The sequence below is a fragment of the Herpailurus yagouaroundi genome, unplaced genomic scaffold (genome assembly GCF_014898765.1).
Source record: "Herpailurus yagouaroundi ecotype Mexico unplaced genomic scaffold, PumYag 28, whole genome shotgun sequence".
Lineage (NCBI taxonomy): Eukaryota > Metazoa > Chordata > Mammalia > Carnivora > Felidae > Herpailurus > Herpailurus yagouaroundi.
Window position 1 is genome coordinate 49,049,970 of NW_024412376.1, and position 22,035 is coordinate 49,072,004.

Sequence of the window (22,035 nt, forward strand, 5' to 3'; positions counted from 1 at the left end):
TAACTTGGATGTAAATTAAAAAATAAATTAAAAAAAAGGGAAAAAGATATGAACAGGCAATTCATACAAGAAACCCAAAGGCCACATGAAAACATAGACAGCTGTTCCCCTCTTAAAAATTTAGGAATTATAAAGCAGGTATTTTCCCAAAAATAACAAAAATGTGAAGAATGGATAATTTTCTGTTAGCAATAAAATAAAAGATAATCTCACAATACAGTGTTTATGGCAATAAAAACTGACGAACCTCTTAAGAAAGGCAATTTGACACTATTTCAAATTTTCATACTCTTTAACCGAGTAATTTCCACTTCTAACAATCCATGCTAAATAAACATGTGCAAAATGATGTACAAGGATTTACTATAGCACTGTAATAGTGGGGGGAAAAACACACAAAGGTTCCCACATAGCCCTTAAATGACTGATAATTGTAGTAAGTTTATGCCCAGACATGGAGCAACACTATGAAAAATAAAGTCTAAGTTGCAGAATACCAGGGATAATATGACTCATTTGTGAAGCTAAAAAAATAAAACAAATGAAACCAAACAATCTCAAAGAACTGCTCTGAAACGTGTGTTAGAGTTTACGTACACATAAATGTAATTGTGCACAAAGGAAACTGAATGTTTTATACGGATAATCTTTAAAAGAAGATGACCTACAGGTAAGAGAACAGTGAAAGGAAATTTTTGTATTTGTTAGTACATTTCTGAACTGTTTTAACTTTGTATAATTAGAGTTAATTGTATATTATTTGTATAATTTGAAGAGAAAGGCAGGAGGAGTGAACAGAAAGAAGTCAGTGAACAAAAGAAGTCAGAGGACAGTAACTCTCAGATTCAACAGTAAACTGTTCCATAGATTCTTACTGGCATTTTCTAGTTGAAGCAACAAGTAGAGAGAGAGTCAAGTGAAATCTGTACGAGGGTTTCAATGTGTGATTTTAGAAAGTTCTTAAGGGTTCCTAGGCAATAGGAAGTAAAATTTAACAACAAATTAACAAAATGATTCTCCTTAGCAGGAAGAAGGATACAGAAAACAACCAACCATAACTTCAGAAGAATAAACTCAGGACTGAATAATAACATGGTGACACACTTCTTACACCCCATCTCCTGTAACATTTTTGCCACAAATTAAGTCACAAATATCTGGATGTACAATTAATTTATATCCTTCTACATGCCTCTTTCATTTTTATTGAAATTCTTCCCCAAATAATTATCTAAGGAATACTATACATCTGACATCATGGTAGAAAAATAGCACTTTAAAAACTGGCCAAATGATAAATCACTAGGCAATTTTACTAGTTTAATTCCAAGTGGCTTTTAATATTGTTTTTTGTTTGTTTGTTTTTTGTTTTGTTTTTTTTTTTTCTTTTGAGAGACAGCAAGCAAGCATGCACATGCACTCACAAGTGCACAAGTGGGGAAGGGGCAGAGAGGAAGAGAGAATCTTAAGCAGGCTCCAAGCCCGCACAGAGCCCAAAGCAGGGCTCTATCCTATGACCATGAGATCATGACTCAAGCAGAAATCAAGGGATGCTTAACTGAACTGAGCCACCTAGGTGCCCCATCCAAGCTGGCTTTTAATGTTCAAGCAATATTTGCCTCTCAGTAGGTTAATTATAAATAACTATTAAAAAGAAGAACTAGATATACTGACAGGCAACACTAATGATACAGTTAGCAATTTATAGTATCATAGTTAGCAATTTACAGTACTGGCTAAACCAGTTATTAAATGTTAAACTCATGAGATTCAACTTCTTAAAAGCTAATGACCAGTTACAAATTAAATTCTTGCTTTTCAAAGTATAAACAGTATTTTTCTTTCGTTGCTTAGAGAAATTCACAAACGTCCATCATCATTTTCTAAGCATGTATAACATCTTCCCACAGGTGCTTAATAAAAAGCTCAAGAAAAATCTAAACTACACAAAAATATAAATATACATATACATATCATAGCAAACAATAAGAAATCTTTGAATATTATACCTGTATCAGCTTCATGTTCTTTATTCTCATCTGTTAGGGGGTTGTCATGAAGCTTCAAATAGATCTCTATAGCAATTCTTGCTGCTTTGAAGTAAAATGGATGCTGTCGAAGTACATCTTCTAGTTTTAATAAGTCCACATATGATCTAAGGGTAATCTTCCTCATACAGTAAGTATGAAAGTCAAACTGGTCATCAGTGATTTCTATAAAATGCTAACAAAATCATCTTTTTTATTATACTGAAGTATAACAATGTTAAAAAAAGCTATAGAAATCAAACTTTTAGATTTACTGGTTTCCTATGCATGAAAAAATTAATAAATTAAAAAATATTACATATTACAATCATCCAGTATAAATACTTTCCATATCAAATAAGCAAATACAAGTGACCATCCCCTAGCACATTATATGGCAAACACCGGGCAATGAATTATTTAAATGAAAAGGAAGCACAATCATTTGAAACATATATACTTATTCCTTCTTTAACCATACTTAAATAAAGCTAGCATGACAAATCAAACATTATTAGTATAAATAATGATTCAATAGATTTACACACTAAACATTGTTTTTATATTCAGAATGATCTGCAAAGATTATAGTATACAGTATTTGGTAATTTTTCTGAAAATACAAATCTGAGTGAGTCCTACGCAATGTTATGTTGGTATGCGAGAGAGAAATCAATTAGTGAAGTAAGTCGAGCAACCACAACCTAGCTCATTTCAACTAAGTTCTGGGGTTCTCGACTTGGTAAGAGAAAAAGCATGAAATTATACAAATTATCTTTATCTGTGTAAAACACAAAAAAGGAAAGCCAACCACTAGTGATACAAATGAATCAGAAGTGAAGAGGACTAAGAAAACAATGAATTTATCAAAAAAATGAGGAATTACATAGGCTACAAAAATACCGTAAAAAGACTTCAAAACTTGTACGAGTATCAAGAGTGTATTGAATCACCAATCAACCCCCAGTTTCTAGGATACCTTAATGAGCTTTGTATTACTGAAGATACAGCAGCAATTTGAAAGAAACATTCAAAAATCAGTAAGAACGTAACAAGATGCAAACTCTCCAAATTTTTTACATGAATTCTTGCAGGCAGAGTAGACAATGGGGAAGTCTGCTCATAATATAGTCAGCAACATTTTTATTGAAAAACTGTGAACACTGATATTTAGAATTCACAAGGTGTGAATTATAAAGAGGAAGAAAAGAAAAACAGTTGCCCCAAACCTCCAACATATAACAGAATAAAATAAGAAACTCACATATATAGGGTACTTACTCTTTCAATCTCATGACATTTCTTAAGTGCTTCACCAAATTTATTCATTGCCTTATAAGCCTGGGCACATTCTGTCTGGAACCACATGCACTGCATTTCATTCAAATTCTCTACTGCTGATGTTCCTTCCTATATAAAAATCATATGCATTCAAGACCATGTCTTACCAAATACACTATTTCACCATAGAATTTAAGAAGGAAAGTATGGTCTATTGACTTTAATTCTTTCAAAATCACTTTCTATATTAACCATTTTCAGAATGAGGGAACAGTTATTATAAGAAATTGAAATTATAATTCTAATCACTGGGGAAAAAATGTACCTTTGTAAATAATCAAAAGATCTACATAACTGGGGTTGGAGAGTAACATAAGATACAGAACACTAGTACACAGCAGGTATTCAACTAATATTAGTTCCTTTCACTCCTAAAAAATTTCATCTGAACACATCTCAATGTAAATCAGAGTTTAAAAACACACTGTACAATAAATAAATAAAAAATAAAAAAGCATTGCACAACCACCTAAAAAGAAAAATGTTTTATACTATTACTGATGTCAGTATTAGTATCAAAGGGAATTTAATTAAAATCCTATTTTGATATTAAAAATATTAGAAAAAATTTTTGAAAAATAAGCAAGGTATACAAGTATAGACTGTTTATTCATAAGAACAGTAGCTGTACAAACCCTTGTAAACTTTGAGCACATTTCTTCAGCCTCTTTTATCAGATTGGCTTTTAGCATGTACTTTGCACACTTCGAATTGATAAATCTGTCTGCTGTGTCCAAGGCCTGGGCTTCATCCATCCACCTTGCAGCTTCTCTAATATTTCCAGCATGCTTATAGGGTAGAAAAGCAAAATAAACCAATCAGTATGCTAATTTTACTAGGCACGTAATTAGTTACCTATTGACAGGTAACTAAAACACAAGTGAAAAAAAAGGTATTCTTCTGACTGATCTTAGATCCTTAACCAATATACATGCATACATTTTGATACTTTTCTGGCTACACAGAATATAGGCTCCCTGCCAGTAAAAACTTGTTTTATTGTTTACTGTTATACCTCATTGCTTACAACAGTGCCTGGCACATAATGAATACTCAACAACAATGGTTAAATTTAAGAATAAATAATAGTCAAAATCTTTAAGTCAGAACAATATAAAGGTCAAAAAAGGCATCATAGTTGAGTATCAGAGAAATTCAGTTAACATACAAGAATACTTATTTAAAAAAATTATTCATCAACACTGAAAAGTAAAAGAAAAAAAAAGAAGAAGAAGAAAAAATAGGCAAAGGTGTGGCCAAATTTCTACCCTAAAGGAAACATGGACACATTACTGACTATTACTGGGCATTCCCAGATGCATTCTAATTCACGTAACTAGTCCATTTGTCAAAGACACAAAACTAATGAGGATAATAACCTGGCTTTGAAAAGTGCTTTTAAAACATCACTTAATTTCATTATTTTTTGGTAAATAAATTGTGAGTTTATAATCTCTTCCCTAAGAGATTTTATTACTAATTTGTATTTGTATTAAGAAAGAGAAGAGCCAATTTCATTTTAAGATGATGCTAAAACATAGGACCGGAGATTCTCAAGAAGGACCAAGAAGTTAAGAAGACATGTAAAACTATAAAATTTTCAGTTTCATTTCAATACCGATCATGATCATACTCAACTGTTAATAGAAACAAACATTTCAAGCAAATTAATAACGTTTGAGTATCTATACTCTTACAACTTAAAACCAACAAAATAATTAGATATGCGTATGTGTGAATACATGAAAATATATAATATGAATAACCACATATCTGAATAACCATATGCATGTATGTATATCTGTGTGTATATACAGACATAAATAAAGTAGCATGACCATGACAAATCTAAAAGTAATCAGACTGAGGAATGCACTATATTCATTCCAGGTTTTACAAGCCATCAAATATATCATTTTTGTTATATCTTTTAGAATTTATAAACTATAGAAAAAATTCTTTCTAAGACACATTACCTTATAAAAAAGGGAGGGGAGGGGAGGGGAAGATTTTTACCTTATAGATTTTAGCTTTCACAAGAAAGAGTTCTATCAATGTAGGTGTACTTTCAATAGCGGTATTTATGTATTCCAAAGCAATCGATGGCTGACCAATTTTGTCATAATGTTGTGCCAAGTAGTACTGGACCCAAAGTAATGTAGTTGGTGGTTCCTCTTTTCCATCATCTTTAAAAAGTGGGGAAGTGGGTGGGAGAGGAAATAAACCAAGATTAGTCATTAACGTATAGTAAGCGAGTACCCACCTCCAAATGGCTTTATCTTTGTTAATAAGGAAAAATACCTTGAACCATTTATTTACGTATCTAGCTATAAAACTATCCTTAAATTTGTAAGATCTTTGAAAGGGACCATGCTTTCTATTCTGTATCATTTCAGCCCCTAGCACAATGCCTTGAATTTAGTAAGAATTTTATATCATAAATATGGCAGATAAACAAGATCAAAGATACAAAAAAAATTACCTAAAAAAAGAAACTAAAAGGAGTCAGGGAGACAATCAGGGCTAGAACTATGAATGTGTATGGACTAGGAAGTTATTTATGAGAGATGGGAAAAAGGTATCAAAAGAAATTTTTCATTAATGTGAGGCTAAAAAAAACGGGCCTGACTGCTTAACATTTCTAGCTAACATACTAAACTCTACATAAGTATACCTATGATGTGGTTGAGTTTTGGTGATTATGATATTTTTAATATATGTTAATATTATGCTGATATGCAACGATGCATAATTTAGGTTGAATAAAAACTATACCCAAAAGATGAGGTAAGAAAAAATGCTTACTCTACATTTTAGTTCGTAATTCGACTTCTATATATTCACAAGAAAATGTGTAAGTTAAATATACAACCCACACATTAAAAAATGCTTTTTTATTTCATACCAATATCTAAAATCTAAGAACTGTTATTTGCTTTCAAAGAAAGCAACAGATTGCTTATTTTTATCCTAGTAAAAGCAGGATGGCTCAGTGGACAAACAATAGGAGTGGAACTCACCAACTCCCGATCTGATAGATCTGCAACTAAAGTGCTGCATATTCTTGGGCATGTCATTGAACCTCTTCCACATTTGTAAAATATGTAGGAAAATGCTGATAATCAAAGGAACATCATGATGATTAACCAATGAAACCATGGTAACGCCTTTTAAAAAGTATTATTAAAATTAATCTGAGACCTAGAAACAATAATCAACCCAATAGCAACAAGCATCCCAGGTCCTATACTGGGCTTTCCCACTGTAAGAACCAGGGTTCCTTTGGAAAAACTATTGATTCCAGGTCTGCTATGGACAGTGTGCCAGATGAACTGGAATATCTTGTCATACCAAACTGCAAAAAAGCTATCAACTACTACCATGGTATGTGAAGGCTGGAACCATTTGAAACTGCAATGACTTAAAACATCAAGTATATTTAAACCCATGAATTCATTACACTTTTAAAATGTGCACTGGCATCTTTGAAGGATGCTACTAAATGAATTCATTATTTTGAAAACTGAGAAACAATAACAAAAAGTAGGAGAGGAAGGGGGGAAAAGCAGAATTCATCTTGATATTCCTACATAAACTCAAATACTAGATAAACAGGTAACAGATGAAGGGAAATTTCTCTTGTAAGATAATAGAAAATGAATGATAGAATATCACCAGTTTGTAATTCCTGACAATTGCTAACATACAAAATAAACACTAAATGCTTCCTGATGGAAGAACATTCCACCACCCATGAAATAATCTTGTTCACCCTTTAAATTTAAAAGGAAATGGGTGCCTGAGTGGCTCAGTCAGTTAAGTGTCTGCCTTTGGCTCAGGTCATGAGCTCATGGCTTCTGAGTTCAAGCCCCACTTGGGGCTCTCTGCTCTGTCAGCAGAGAGCCTGTTTTGAATCCTCTGTCCCCCTTTCTCTCTGCACCCCCCACCGCTCTCTCACGAGCGCACTCTCTCTCAAATAAACATTAAAAAAAAAAAAAGAAAAGAAACTTGGGGCGCCTGTGTGGTTCAGTCGGTTGAACGTCCAGCTCCGGCTCAGGTCACGATCTCACGGTTTGTGAGTTCGAGGCCCATGTTGGGTTCTGTGCTAACAGCTCAGAGCCTGGAGCCTGTTTCCGATTCTGTGTCTCCCTCTCTCTCTCAAAAATAAATAAACACTAAAAAAAATTTTTTTTTAAACTTAAATAAAAGGAAACAAAAAACGATGAACCAAAAAAAAAAAATAAATAAAAGAAAGAAAAACATGACACACACACATACCCCCAAAAACCTAAATCTCGTTAAGCCTGTCTGTTAGAAGCTTTTGCAATGATGGAAATGTTCTGTATTTTCCCTGGGCAATATGGTAGTAGGCACTGGTTTTACATGGTACTGAGCAGCACCTGAAATGTGGCTACTGCAACTTAGGAACTGAATTTTTAATGTTACCGAATTAAAAAAATTTTAATAGTCAAGAACTATCATACTAGACAGTACAGCTCTACATCCAACTACCAATTTACAACAAATTCAGAGGACAGAGGAATAACATGTTAAGTAACACCATGGGAGTTCAGTCAGCAAAATATGGACTGTAGAAAAACTTGAGAAAACATCAAACTTGAAGTATAGATTTCATATGGATCCTCATTCAAACAAACTCCAAAACCAAAAAGGAAAAAAAAAATTTCTAAGATAACTAGAAATGTAAGCATGGACTTTTTTGGTATTAAAAAAGTATTAATGTTCAAGTGTGGTGACGATATTATGGTTATGATCATTAGAATGCTGAAATATTCATCCATAAAATGATGTGATGTTCAGGATTTGCTTCAGAATAATATGGGAATACAGAGAGGGAAGTAGGTGAAGAATATAGATGAAATATGTTTTCCCAGGAGTTAAAAGTTATTGAAACAGGATGGCTAATAAATGATGGAGGATCATTATATGACCAGGACTAGTTTTGTAGAAGTTTGAAATTTTACATTTTTTTCAGTAAGATAATTAACCAAATATTTTCACATAATGTGCAAATTAATGCATCTCTATCTTAAAAAGGAAAAAGTTTAAAATATTAAGCTTACTGTCTAAATTATGAATACTGACCTTCTGATTAAGAATTTCACAATACCTTAAAATTTTTAAGATGTTTGTAAAATATAAAAGCTGAGCACTTACCATTAGGGTTAAATAACCGGCAGCTTTTTAAAGAGGTTTCATAACCTACTACTAATTCTTCTATGATCGCCACCTAGAGTACAAACACACAAGCACACTTTAAAAAAATACCTAAGTACAGTTACTATTCTTGTACAAAACATGTTATTTACTATTAAAGGGCTAAATCAACATTCCAAATTATGCACACACACCTATGTACACACCCTTTTACAAATCTCTTAACTTTTGGATAAAAATTTAAAAGCAAGTAAACTGTACATTTTTGAAGGTGTTATTTTTTTGAAGGTATTAAGATGTAACTTTCTAAAAACTTAATGGCAACTCCTTTCCCTGCTAGAAAATAATGCATCAAGCTGAGTTAGAAATCAAGAAAAGGTTGGACAAAAAGAGGTAATATTGTAGATGACTTATCTTGGTTCATTTTTATCTCAATTCACATAAGTAACACTCAAAATTAACATTTGCCCTTCAGGAATCAAGAATTAAAAACTACATGAAAAGAGAAATTCCATAAGTTTATGATAGCATCAACTCTCAATTTTATAATCTAAGGGAAAGTATCAATAAAAGTGAAACATGGAACAATAGGTGAGATTCTGAAATCCAGGAGAATGAGTGGCTGTCCAGGTCCGGTTTCTCCTGAGTCATGACTATACCACTTGCTCCTGGCTTTGTAACAGATCTGTGAATACTTTTAATTTATTCATTCTCTCCTTTGCTTAATCCATCTATAATGGATTTCTGTTACTACAGAAGCTGTCCTAAGTGACCTCAATTTAACCGACTCAACAGATTAACACCAGCTCTCTCCATTACCTCAGAAAATTTTGAGGACTGAATGGTCACAGCTAGGTTATTCTGGTGTGCCTATGTTCTTCTGCTCCCACAAGGTGAGCTATATGCTAAGAGTTCTGTTCTCCCAAACCTGTTTGAATCAGTTGCATTTATTATCATTACAGAATTTAATTCAATATTATGTAAATTTAAGAAACAAGAACAAAAAAAAAAACTGTTTCAAGCTGAATGGAAAGATTCAAGGATAAATTAGATACTTTTAACCAATTTAAAAGGTTTAAATGACACAACCATAATGGGGAAAATCATCAAAATATACAGGCTTCTACAATTAAGACTGCTTCACAAGCAACAAGTTTTCACTCTAATGAAACTGAAGACAACAGACCACATGTTATTAATGTGATTTATGCCATTTTTTTAAAAAAGTGAAAGTCATCAAAAAAGCCCATACCTTGGGCCTCTCAATAAAAGACTGGAAAATACGGGCACCTTCCATGCTTTAAGATTAAAGTGTTTAAAAAAAAAAAAAAATTAAAGTGTTTAGCATGTTTAATTTGTCCCATCTTTCTGATTCTTCAACTGTAACTGATTTCTTTTTATGCAACCAACATGTCTTGATGCCACTGTACTTGCAAGCAATATAATCTAAATGAAGATTAAAACATCCTCTTAACAAGCAATTTGAATATTATTATACATAGCTAAAAAAGTAAGTTAACGTACTGGGACAGCAAACTCTCCTGACAGATTTTTCTACCAAATAAAAAAGGAGAAAGACTACGAAGCTAAACCTTAGTTTAAAAAACCATTTCTGACTTTTACCGTGAAGAGGGATTACAGAAAATACTGAAGAAATCACTACCTTACCAACTTTTCATACTTATGCTGACTCAAAGTATATAGCAGAAATAAAAGTCAAAATAAGCAAACAGTAAATCACTTGACTAAGTATGAAAAGTAAGAGGCACAGCAGCATTTAAACTGGATAGGAAAACAGACACCAGATTAACAAAATGTGGACTATTGTCCACAGATAATCAAGAATCAACTATTCCAAATACTGAGCAAAGAAATGATAGTGAAAAGAAAATGGTATTTTGCTTTACCTTCTCTTTATCTTTGTATAATGACCTCAAAGTATTGAAGACTGGTGGACAACCCTTGCTGAAATTCATCCTTAGAAATTTATCCAAACATTCTTTAAACTTCTCACCTTGAAAGAAAAAAATTCTGTTGACTTGCATTTACCCAGACAACTCTAAAATGCATACTTTAATTTTAATATGCATACTCATGTATCTAAAACCAAAGAAATTGTAATTCCTAACATCGTTTTCATTCCTTTGCAATTATTCTCACCAGATAAAAAGTTTAATGGCAGTCTTCTTGGCACCAGTCCCCTGGGGTATTTAGTCCAGGCCTCCTCATAAATTTTTAGTCGTTCTAACATATTAGCTGCAAATTAAAAAAAATTATTTTTATAGAAGATTTTAACTGGTTATATTTTTTCTAGTAAATTATAAATTTCTCAAAGTATAAATTCTTACTAAGCAGAAAATTTGAAGGTGAAAAGAAAATTATTTATAATCTAACCACCTAAATATACCGAAAATAATTTTAGAATATTTCTACTATTTTCATATTTTAAATCCCTATAATCATCTAAAATATAGTTTTCTTTATCCTGTTCTGCTTTAGGTACCTTTCAAAATCTGAGGACTTCTTTACTTTGGTTCTGAGAAAGGCTTGATTATTGTGTTTCCATGGCTTCTCCACTATTCTCTTCAGGTTCTCCTTTATTTTGGAACTTTGGGTCTATCCCCTAATCTTCCATTTCTCCATATTTCTTTTTTTGTTTTTAAGGTTTTTCTTTCTTTTTTTAAGTAGGCTCCATGCCCAAAGCGGGGCTTGAACTCACAACCCTGAGATGAAGAGTCAGATGCTCCACCGACAGTCAGCCAGGAGCCCCTCTATATTTCTTTCATTCTGAGAGCTCTCCTCTGTTCAAATCTTCCAGTTCACTAATTTCTCCTCAGCTGTGGCCTCTCTTCCATTCAATCTACTAAGATTTTTTATGTCAATTCCCTCTTTTCATCTTAGATTCTTCCATTACTACCTTTTGCTGGCACGAATGATAACCATTCCTGTGATGGTTTTCCAGAGTAGTACAATATTCTTTGTTATAAGGTTCCTTGCATATATCAATGTATCAGTAATGACTCACTACCGGTCTTAAGGGAAACGGCCTCAAATCAGATTATCTTGGCTAAAGACCCATTTGTAGGGGACATGTTTCTAGGCTTATCGTCACAAGTGGGTCCCATTCGGGAGAGGCTGATGGGAGTGTTGTGGGGAGAGTCTCTGGATCCAAGTTCATTTTTTTAATGATGGAAATTTAGTCCCTCTTCCCACACAGGAAACAGTGCCGCTCTTTCAGCATGGCTACATTCATGTGCCCTTGGGAGGCCATGGTGCTGTGACCACAGAAGTTATGCATGCTTCTTCCCTTTAGGGTGACATCTCTAAGTAAGGAGATGTTTCTGTCAGTAGAAATTTCCCTTTCAATTTCTTGATGCTGCCATGCCATTTATGAATTTTTAAGTTGTTTCTGAATTTTTCTCAACTACTTCTATAAATCTGTAGAAGAGAGGTTTCAGAAAATGCTCAGTCTGCCATATTAAGTCAAAGTCTGCAACTGCAATTTTGTATTTAAATTCTGAATCAATTCATAACCACTATTTTTCTAGTTATGGTTTTCAATGAGTTAATATTTATCAACAAAGGAAGCAATTAAAACAAAAAGGAAGTTTTAGGGGCGCCTGAGTGGCTTAGTCGGTTGAGTGACTTTGGCTCAGGTCATGATCTCACGCTTCATGGGTTCCAGTCCCATGTTGAGCTTTGTGCTGACAGTGTGGAGGCTGCTTCGGATTCTCTGTCTCCCTCTCTCTCTCTGCTCTTTCCCTGCTTGTGCTCTCTCTCCCTCAAAAATAAATAAATGTCACAAAAAAAATTATTTTTAAAGAAAAAGAAAAGGAAGCTTTTTTGAACAATAGTACCTGGTTTGAGTGCCTTTTCCAGGCCCTTGTAATAGGCCCAGTTTTCAGGATTTCTCTCCTGTAATCCTCTATAAACATCGGCTGCATCTTCCAAACGACCTAACTGCAACAGAAGTTCCCCTGATGAAAAACAAATTAAATTAACTAAATGTCTTCGGATTATAACTTTAATCTTCCCTTAAACTTTCTCTTAAAACCTCCTCAATGTTGGGAAATGGATTTGGTGTCCTAAGTTTCCAACTTCCTTCAACAAGACTACCATGTTATTTTGTCTCTTTTTCTGAAGTTCATATTTAGAAATGCCATCCTGTCCACATCCTCAATTTATTCAGGTATTCGTCTAACTCCAAGCTACTTCCCCAAATTCACTGAACACAATCACCAAGACACCATCTACTACTTAATTATTCCTGACATTATACAATTTCAACATCTGAACCCATTAGTTCAATCCAAAACTCTAACCTTATGCCCCCTAATCAATTATAAAAGGATTCTGCTCTATCAGCCCAGTCATGGCCACATTCAAAACCCGCTTTTTTTTCATCTCCTCCAACTACCAGACAGGGTACCTATCCTGCTCTAAGCTGAACAGTCTTGTCGGGTTTAGTCTTGCCTCACTAATCCTAGCCTTCAATCTTAAAGAAAAGCCATTCCTTTTTCTTTAGACCTTTCAATGACTCATAGACTCATTGCTTGTTTTCTCTGGGCTGCATAGCAATCTCATCCCTAAATGACACTAGCAGCCCCAAGTATCAAAATCAGTCTCAAAACTAAGGCTCCCTTATTTACCAATTAAGTCCTGGATCATCCCAAATGTTTGTTTGCTGCACACCTTCTCACAAAAGGAAGCAGGTCATTAGATGAAGGGACACAGCACTGGTTTCACTAGAAATCTATGAACCCTGAAATTCTTATCATTAATGGGCTTCCATCCACCAAAGGTTATTATTTTCAAATCACAACTTCACCCTTGCATTCTCTGCTCTCATCAGACAATAAAAATGAACACTTACTCAGTGTTCACTGTGTGCCAGTGACTTAAATGTTTCACATGAATTGGATAATTCAATTCTCAAAACTCTATGAAATAGGTTAGTATTATTTTCACTATTTTAAAGCAGAAAGAAGTAAATTTGCTTATGGTCTTTCAGATAGTTAATTGTTGGAATCAGGATTTGAATCCCAGTAATTTGGCTAAAAGAGCCCATATTCTTTACATCTGTATCAGTGGCTCTCAGCCAAGGGCACTTTTGCCACCCAGAAGACATTTGGTAATATCTGTAGATATTTTTTGGTTACCACAATAAGTGGTGCTACTGGTATTCTGGTAAGTAGAAGCTAGGGATGCTGCTAAACTTTCTGCAACATACAGGATGTCGGTCTCGCTATAGTGCCAAGGTTGACAACTGCTCTACACTAACCAAAAACCTATTTCACTAAGAACAACAACAAAAAAAAAATCCTGCAATTTTTCTTCCCTACACAATACCCATCCAACATTTCCTTTCCTTAATTTTCTCCCACTTTTTCTTTGCACAGGAACTGGTGGTGTAAGAATTAACAAGGAGACTTTCTGCATAACTATGCCCACTCATCCAATGCAGGAAGTTCCCAAATTATCCAGACCACTAACACAATGTTTTTGTTACTGGAATTTCCAAAAATTAATGTTCTACTCTCGGTTCCTTTCTATTCTCTTTATATACCCTGTCCCCAACATTTGACTCACTGTAAGTATTCAATACATACTTTCCTGGAATGAAATAATGGCTGTTTCCTATTTCACTTAGGAAAATGGAAACAATTAGAGGAGAACTCCCAAATGTCCACTACATCTGTATACCTACTTCCCTATATACTGTCTTTTCTTGTTACTGTGAACTATTTATGTTGTTATCTAAAGCTAATCCTTCAGTTTACCCACTAGATCGCTCCTCTCTGCTGTATCAAATATTCTGCCTCTACTGGATTATTCTCCAGTGAGCACAAGCACATGCTATAAAAACAAACAAACAAACAAAAACTTCCTTTGATCCTGTATTCCATTTCATCTAGCACCACCCCACTTTTGTTTCCCTAGAAAACAAAACTCCTTTTATGAGTCATCAATGCATGCTATCTTTAATTTCTTGACTTCCAATGTCATTTAATTCTACTTGATTTGTGTGGGGTTTTACCACTCTCCTTCCAAATGTTCAGAGAGTGCTTTTGTTAAGATCACCAATGACTTCCAAATTTCTAAAATCCATTGATCAATTCCGAGTCCTCATCTAACTTGATCTGTCAGTCATTCTTTCCCACTACTACAGTTATCAAAAGGATCAAAATTAAATAATGTACTTGAGTATTTTGAAAACTATCCTGTATTTCAATGATGAAACAAAGGGCCAAGCCTTGCACTTACTTGGTCATATAGCTAGTTAGAAGCCAACAAAGGAACCCAAACTAGTTTTTTCCAATCTTGTGATCTTTCCAGAAATCAGAAATCCCCTCTTTTTATAACTAATAGATGGCTAAGGGATGATCAACTCAAATGAAAGATGGCTGTCCTGGATCTGTAGTTCACAAATGAGCTCCAGCAACCTTAGACTTCCATTTTTTCTTGCCAATAGCATTATCCTCTGTTGAAAGTTCATCTGGCAAATAATGGTTATATCTACTATACACAACAGTATCACTTTTTTAGTGTTCAACTTCAAAAGGAGCCAAAGGAATGTGAAAACAGCACACATCAAGGGCAAAGTGACATTTCAGATGGTAATTCTTAGAAAAGTACTTCTATTTTCAGTTACTTGTTATTCTTTCATTTTCCATAATCTTCCTCAACTTTTAAAACTCTGAGACTCCTTTTGCTCAGTCCTCTAATAAAAGGCAGCGTTGGAGATCTTTACTTGGGGATGCTCCCTCCAATCACAATCCACACACATAAAGTCAAACCTCTGGTTTCAATTCATACTCTATGTCCAGAAAGACATTCAGATAAACCATGAAGACTCCATGACTGCCCCATATGTACTTTAGTAAAGACTGACTTGCCAATAAATATTACAGTCAATAACACATTCAGTTTTGCTAATAAGCTGTTCCTAAGAAACTTATTCCTCTGTCTTACAAAATTAAGCAATTACCTGTGTTTTGAGCAAGACCTATTAATATTTTCAAGTAAAAAACATTTTATTTAAAGAAAAATATTGAGCCATTTCATGTAATCATTGTTTTTCACAATTATTTTTTCCAATATCAATAATATCTACTGTTTAAATGTGTATTTTCCCACATGACAAATTACTCAAAGTTCTGAGTAAGACATAGATTTTCTATCAAAAAGTTGAATTATATGCAATTATCAGCAGCAACTAGATTTTTAGCCTTGCTCTTTGTTGTAATTAAATACTAGAATAAGTGTATTCTTTAAAAAAAAAAAAATACCTTTGGTTTCTTCTACAGCAAGTTTATCACAAATCTGCTTTTCATAGGTACAAAGATGTTCCAGGGCTTCTCTATATAGACCTGCTTCCCGAAGAACTTGGTTCTGATATAAAAGGAGTTCACTATATTCATAATCCACTTTATCAGGGGATGTCTATATATGGATATAAGCAATACTAACAGTAAGAATTTTGTTTGCATATTAGAAAACTGTTTATACACTCAAAATACATGTAAGAAGTCAAAGGATAATATCTGATTGCTAAAATTCATTTTTTAAAAATCACTAAGTATCTGTCTAGAGAGCAACTAAGTAAATAATGAAATATTAACTTACAACCCACTGAATAAAGAATCCCTAAGTCCTTATGTATAATAAAAACCAAAAACAAAAACAGGGGAGACAGGAAGGCTCTTACTTAACGGTACAATGTCAAATATTTAATAAATCTAGAAAAAATAAGAGAATCACCACTTTGCAACTATCATAAAACAGTTGATTCAGGCAAGAATCAAAGAATGTTATAACTACTGGTGAAAGTTTGATGAGGAACAGGCTATTTATAAAATCCCAAACTGTTTACTAAATACAAAGAGGAAAAAAAATAATTTTTTATAGGTGGCAGACACCATCTTAACGAAGTAATTAAATGGAACAAACAGGGGGGCCTGGGTGGCTCTGGCGGTTAGGCATCCGACTTTGGCTCAGGTCATGATCTCGCGGTTTGTGGGTTCAAGCCCCGTGTTGAGCTCTGTGCTGACAGCTTAGAACGTGGAGCCTGCTTTGGATTCTGTGTCTCCCTCTCTCTCTGCCCCTCTGCCCCCACTCACATTCTGTCTCTCTCTCTTTCAAAAATAAATAAACATTAAAAAAATAAACAAACATTAAAAATAAATAAATAAATGGAACAAATAGACATTATGCGCCTCTCAATGTGATGAACTGAGAAGGGCTAAACATCACTTCTGTGGTTTCCTGCCAAAAATGCTTAAATATAAACTATAATGAGGAAACATCAAACAAATCCAAGTTGATAGACATTCTACAAAAGCACCTGCTCTACTTCTTCAAAAATATCAAGGTCATGAAATACAAAGAAAGTCTTCAAAACTTCCAGATTAAATCAGACTAAAGAGAAATGACAACTAAGTGATTCGAGTAACGGGGAGAGAAAATCTTAGGATCTAAAAAGGACAATTAATATATTTTGAATATGGGCTGTGGATTAGATAATAATGGTCTATGTTAAATTTCCTAAGTTTTTGGAAATCTATATAGTAGTATGTATACAGTTGGTAACTACAGACTTATTCTTAGGAAATATCACAGTGACGGATTTATGAGTAAAGATCATGGTGTCTGCATTACTCTCAAATGTTTCAGGAAAAAAATTTAAATAGTTAAGTAAATATGGAGATTGTAAACGTGTCAAATATTAACAATCAGATAATGTGAGTGAACTCCCATATGGAGTTCTTTGTACTATTGTTGTAACTTTTCTGTAACTTTGAAACTATTTCAAAATAAAAAGTCAGCAAGTCTAGGTACACTTCTTTTTATAATTAGAATCAGACCCAGTTTACTAGGTCTGGCTTCTGGTTGTTACCTGTTGAGTTTTCCTAAATTCTTCTAAAATCTTTGCTGCCATTTCATAATCTTCTAATAAATGGTAAGCAATAGCATAACCAATCCATGATGCTCTCTGTGCAGGACGCAGCTGAAGTAACTGATATCTCGTTTCCTTTAAGGGGGAAAAGAAACACCACTTTTTCTTAAGTTTACACTGAAAACGAATTCTTCTTAAAAGGTCATATTAATTTACCCGACAATGCAGAGCGATTTGCAACACAATAGTGGAAATAATCATGGAAAATAGCTTTAGACATTCATATTGTGTAGCTTTATAGCTGTAAAAAAGTATTTGGTAAGCGGTACAATGAAGCCTCCAAGACAATCTTGTAACTTTTAAAAGTCAAGACCAGATATGTTTTATTATTTCCTGAATTACTTTAAAAGAAAGGGACAGAATGGAAAAGCTAGTACAAAAGAAAAACTTTTTAAAAACTACAGGCCCCACCTACTGAGATCCACAGAAAACAACTGAGCAGGTACTACAAAGACCAAACAGATCTGAATTAATAGACTGATTTAAGGGTTAAAATATAGGTACAAAGACAGAATACTCCTCTCAATGGAGGTAGAAGAAACAAATAAATACACTTTCCAGACAAATGTGAGAACTAAAGGTTGTAGTTACATGTTAATAGGAGACAAAGGCATTGCCCACTTGAGGAACATCAACGTTAATTTTCACTGAATTAACTCCATTCTACACAGTAATCCAACTCTGCCTCAGAGTAAAATAATTTATTGTAAAAATCTGATTAGTCCAATCAGAACATATACACAATCACTACTGGGAGGAGATGGGTACGACTCAATTAAATTGTTTAAGAACAGAAAATTTTGTTTTCAGGAAGTACTCAAAAGTTTTAATTATTTTAACACCACTTTCCCTTTAAAAGAAAAAAAAATTCCTACTTTACTTACCCTGTAACCCTCAAGATCTCTCATTTGAATCTGTAGTAAAGAAAGGTCCCTTAAGATTTGAAGATTGTCTTTATCCCATTTTAATGCATTTCTGTAACACTTAATAGCTTCATCATATTTCTTGTCTGACCTCTGGAGAAGGCCATAAACATGCCAACCTAAAGGATTTAGTTAAGGATACATCCCACAAGTCAAGAAGTAATATTACTCCAATAATATTCCTCAAGAAACTCAGAAAACTATGGCTATTTATAAAATTACAAGCTTTAAAAACAGGAGAGAATATAAAGATAGTAGTTTAATAGAATGGAAAACAACATAGCTTTTTGAGCCAGAGAAAACATTGGCTGTGATCTTGAACAAGTTATTTAGTCTCGTTATGTTTCTTCAATTATAAAATGTAAATAGAAAGTCTATACAGCATAGTTTTGCAACTAAATGGAAAAGACTGGTACAAAATAAACGCTCAATATACGCTAGGGATTATCTTTATTTTTAAAAGAAAAAAGAGGAAATGGGTATACACATAATTATTTTACATCATGTATATTTTCTTTAGCTAACAAGATCCTTAGTATAGAATGCTTAGTGGAGTACAAAGTTCCTAAAAGTCAACACATAGAAGATAAAAGCCACATATAAGTTAAAATTCATTTAGCAAGTAATTATTAAAATATCTTAATAAGTAGGGTGTGGGTGACCAAAATAGACTGTCCCCTGCATTCAAAACATGTAAAGTCTAGGGGCGCCTGGGTGATTCAGTCAGTTAAGCATCTGACTCTTGATTTCGGCTCGGGTCACTATCTCACAGTTTGTGGGTTTGAGCCCTGCATCAGCCTCTGTGCGCAAACAGTGCAGAACCTGCTTCAGAGCTTCCATCCACTTCGCTCTCTGCCCCTTCCCCACTTGCTCTCTCTCAAAATAAATAAACATTAAAAAAAAAAAAAGAATAAATTTTAAAAATTTAAAGTCTAATAAGGGCACAGATAAGTAAACGGAGTTACAATAGGTTGTAAAAAAATGCCATAAAAGGGGGAAAATACATAAATAATTCCATTCCCCTCATACAGGTCTTTTTCACTTTAGATTTTGATTACTGCAGTCACCCATCCTACCTTCAGTCTCTCTGTTTTTATTCTCTATCGGAGTAACCTTTCTAAAAGCCATATAATCCAAAGAGAAGAATTCACTTCCCTTTCCAGAAACTTGTAATGTTTCCTTCCCAAATGAAATTCAAAATTTTCAATCGAACAACTTTAATGCCAGGGATCCTCAACAGAGTCAGTAAAATACATAATGTCTAGGATGGCACAAGTAACTGAAAATACATATTTAATATCATTAATTTTATTTGCAAAATCCTTGCTTTCATAATATAAATGACAAAGTAAAGCTTAACACAATCTTCTCAGTTGGTTGGAACATGTTTTTAAAAGCCTAAGACACACCCCTTCATAATCTGGCCCCATTACCTATTATTTCAGGACTTGATCACCTCTCTTAAGCATTATAGCAATCTCTTAACTGCCTCTAAACCTCACCCCCTAAAAATTTATACCTAAGGAGCTTAACGTTATTAAAAATTTAAAGAAACGTATGGCTGTCAAGGGGAACACAAATAAGGGGCACCTGGGTGGCTCAGTTGGTTAAGCGTCCAACTCCTGATACTGGCTCAGGTAGTGATCTCATGGTAGGTAGTGAGATCAAGGCCTAGGTCGATGGAGCCTGCTTGGGATTCTCTCTCTCTCCCTTGCTCTCTGCCCCTCCTTTGCTTGCTTTCTCTCAAAATAAATAAACTTAAAAAAAAAAAAAAAGAGGAACACAAATAAATCATAAGTAAATACATACAGAACACTATGTAGGGGCGCCTGGGTGGCTCAGTCGGTTGAGCGGCCGACTTCGGCTCAGGTCACGATCTCGCGGTTCCGTGAGTTTGAGCCCTGTGTCGGGCTCTGTGCTGACAGCTCAGAGCCTGGAGCCTGTTTCAGATTCTGTGTCTCCCTCTCTCTGACCCTCCCCCGTTCATGCTCTGTCTCTCTCTGTCTCAAAAATAAATAAACATTAAAAAAAAAATTAAAAAAAAAAAAAGAACACTATGTAATCATTAAAAATGATGAAAAGAGATCTATGACAGTTATTAACTAATCCTTTGATTACCCTTTGAGTTTCTGCTTACTCCTGCTTTACTCAATTACTGATAATTTTTGAACAAGCTGTAATGCTTTATGTAAAACTCGAACATGTTTCTGTATATGCTGCTAATAAGTTCCTTTCTTCACTGGACTATAAATTCCTTGAGCAAAACCTCTATCTTTTCTTCATCTGTAGTATGCCAGAGGCCTAGTAACACTTGAGATTTTGTTAAGTGTCTCAGCACTTAAAATTATGTCAGCTTATAAAGAGATAAAGAAATATCTATTAAAAAACTATTTTAAAAAAGAGCAACCCACAGTTTTTTCTCTATCTTCTCTCAGACATTTGTACTTGCTCCTGACTTCACACTTCTCTTAAATTTATCTGGTATAGTATCTTAGCATTATCAGGGACTATGTTAAACATAGAATATATCTCATCATGAAATCTTTACAACACCACAATGAGGTAGGTATGGTTATCCTCATTTTACACAAGAGAAAACTAAGCCCTAAGATCACAGAAAGAAACTGAGGTGAAATTCAAATCCAAGAGAAGCATACTCCAAAGCCTGTGCTATTAATCAGTATACTACAGTGCCTCTATTTTCTCTAAATTTATAATGATGATGAAATCTGCAGGGTACTTCTTTATTTGTAGGTATGGGAAGAGCTTTCATAAAAAGTCTCCCCTTATCTGTGGGGGATATGTTTTAAGAACCCCAGTAAATGCCTAAAACAACAGATAGTACTGAAACCTATCTATACTATGTTTTTGCCTATACACAAATACCTACAATAAAGCTTAATTTACAAATTAGGCATGGTAAGAGATAAACAACAGTAACTAATAACAAAATAGAACAGAGCTAAAACAATATACCATAATAAAAGTTATGTGAGTGTGGTCTCTCTTGCAAATATTTTACTGTACCATACTTACCCTTTTTCTTGTGATGTAAGATGGTAAAATGCCTACATGAGATGAAGTGAGGTGAATGACGCAGGCATTGTGATGCCACTACTGACCTGATAGTGCATCAGAACGATAGTGTGCTTCCAGACCACAGCTGACGTCGGGTAACTGAAACTGCAGAAAGGAAAAATGACCATGGCGGGGGTGGGGGGCACTATAGTATTTTAAAAGGCAAGTCCAATCTACCTGAACAGAACTAATGTTAGAAAAAAGGTAGGTACATAAAAATGTTCCATGAAGACAACTGTGGTTATTCAATGTGAGAAAGAAATCATCTCCTCCGTAGTTATACAGTGAGAGGAATCTAAAATGTCTGATTCCCAAATTGCTATCTTAACTCATGATACCCCAATCCAATTCTTAAGCATATCTCAAAAAGGATACACACATGACTCCTCAAGTCATTTCTCAAACCTCTACGAACCAATTCATAAGCTTCTTCTTTTTTCCCCAAACAGTTCAATGTTAATCCTTTCATAGCCAGGGTTTCTATTGAAGGAAGGAAGGAAGGAAGGAAGGAAGGAAGGAAGGAAGGAAGGAA

The 22,035-nt window shown here is 34.1% G+C and overlaps 1 protein-coding gene across 3 annotated transcripts in view; it reads right to left on the bottom strand.

The window, feature by feature from the left end:
• Positions 1-22,035, bottom strand: part of NAA15 (N-alpha-acetyltransferase 15, NatA auxiliary subunit) — an 86,344-nt gene that overhangs the window by 26,919 nt on the left and 37,390 nt on the right. For 2 of the 3 annotated variants that reach the window (XM_040473677.1, XM_040473669.1), the window contains exons 3-14: positions 21,879-21,983; positions 18,387-18,544; positions 17,443-17,577; positions 15,836-15,989; positions 12,404-12,523; positions 10,707-10,802; positions 10,454-10,560; positions 8,547-8,619; positions 5,385-5,554; positions 4,004-4,156; positions 3,309-3,437; positions 2,010-2,223 (exon numbers count right to left, since the gene is read on the bottom strand). In XM_040473677.1, coding sequence (XP_040329611.1) covers positions 2,010-2,223; positions 3,309-3,437; positions 4,004-4,156; positions 5,385-5,554; positions 8,547-8,619; positions 10,454-10,560; positions 10,707-10,802; positions 12,404-12,523; positions 15,836-15,989; positions 17,443-17,577; positions 18,387-18,544; positions 21,879-21,983 — 1,614 coding nt within the window. Of the gene's footprint in view, positions 1-2,009; positions 2,224-3,308; positions 3,438-4,003; positions 4,157-5,384; positions 5,555-6,388; positions 6,484-8,546; positions 8,620-10,453; positions 10,561-10,706; positions 10,803-12,403; positions 12,524-15,835; positions 15,990-17,442; positions 17,578-18,386; positions 18,545-21,878; positions 21,984-22,035 lie in introns of those variants that run through there. The other variant, XR_005789768.1, reaches the window with a different exon arrangement.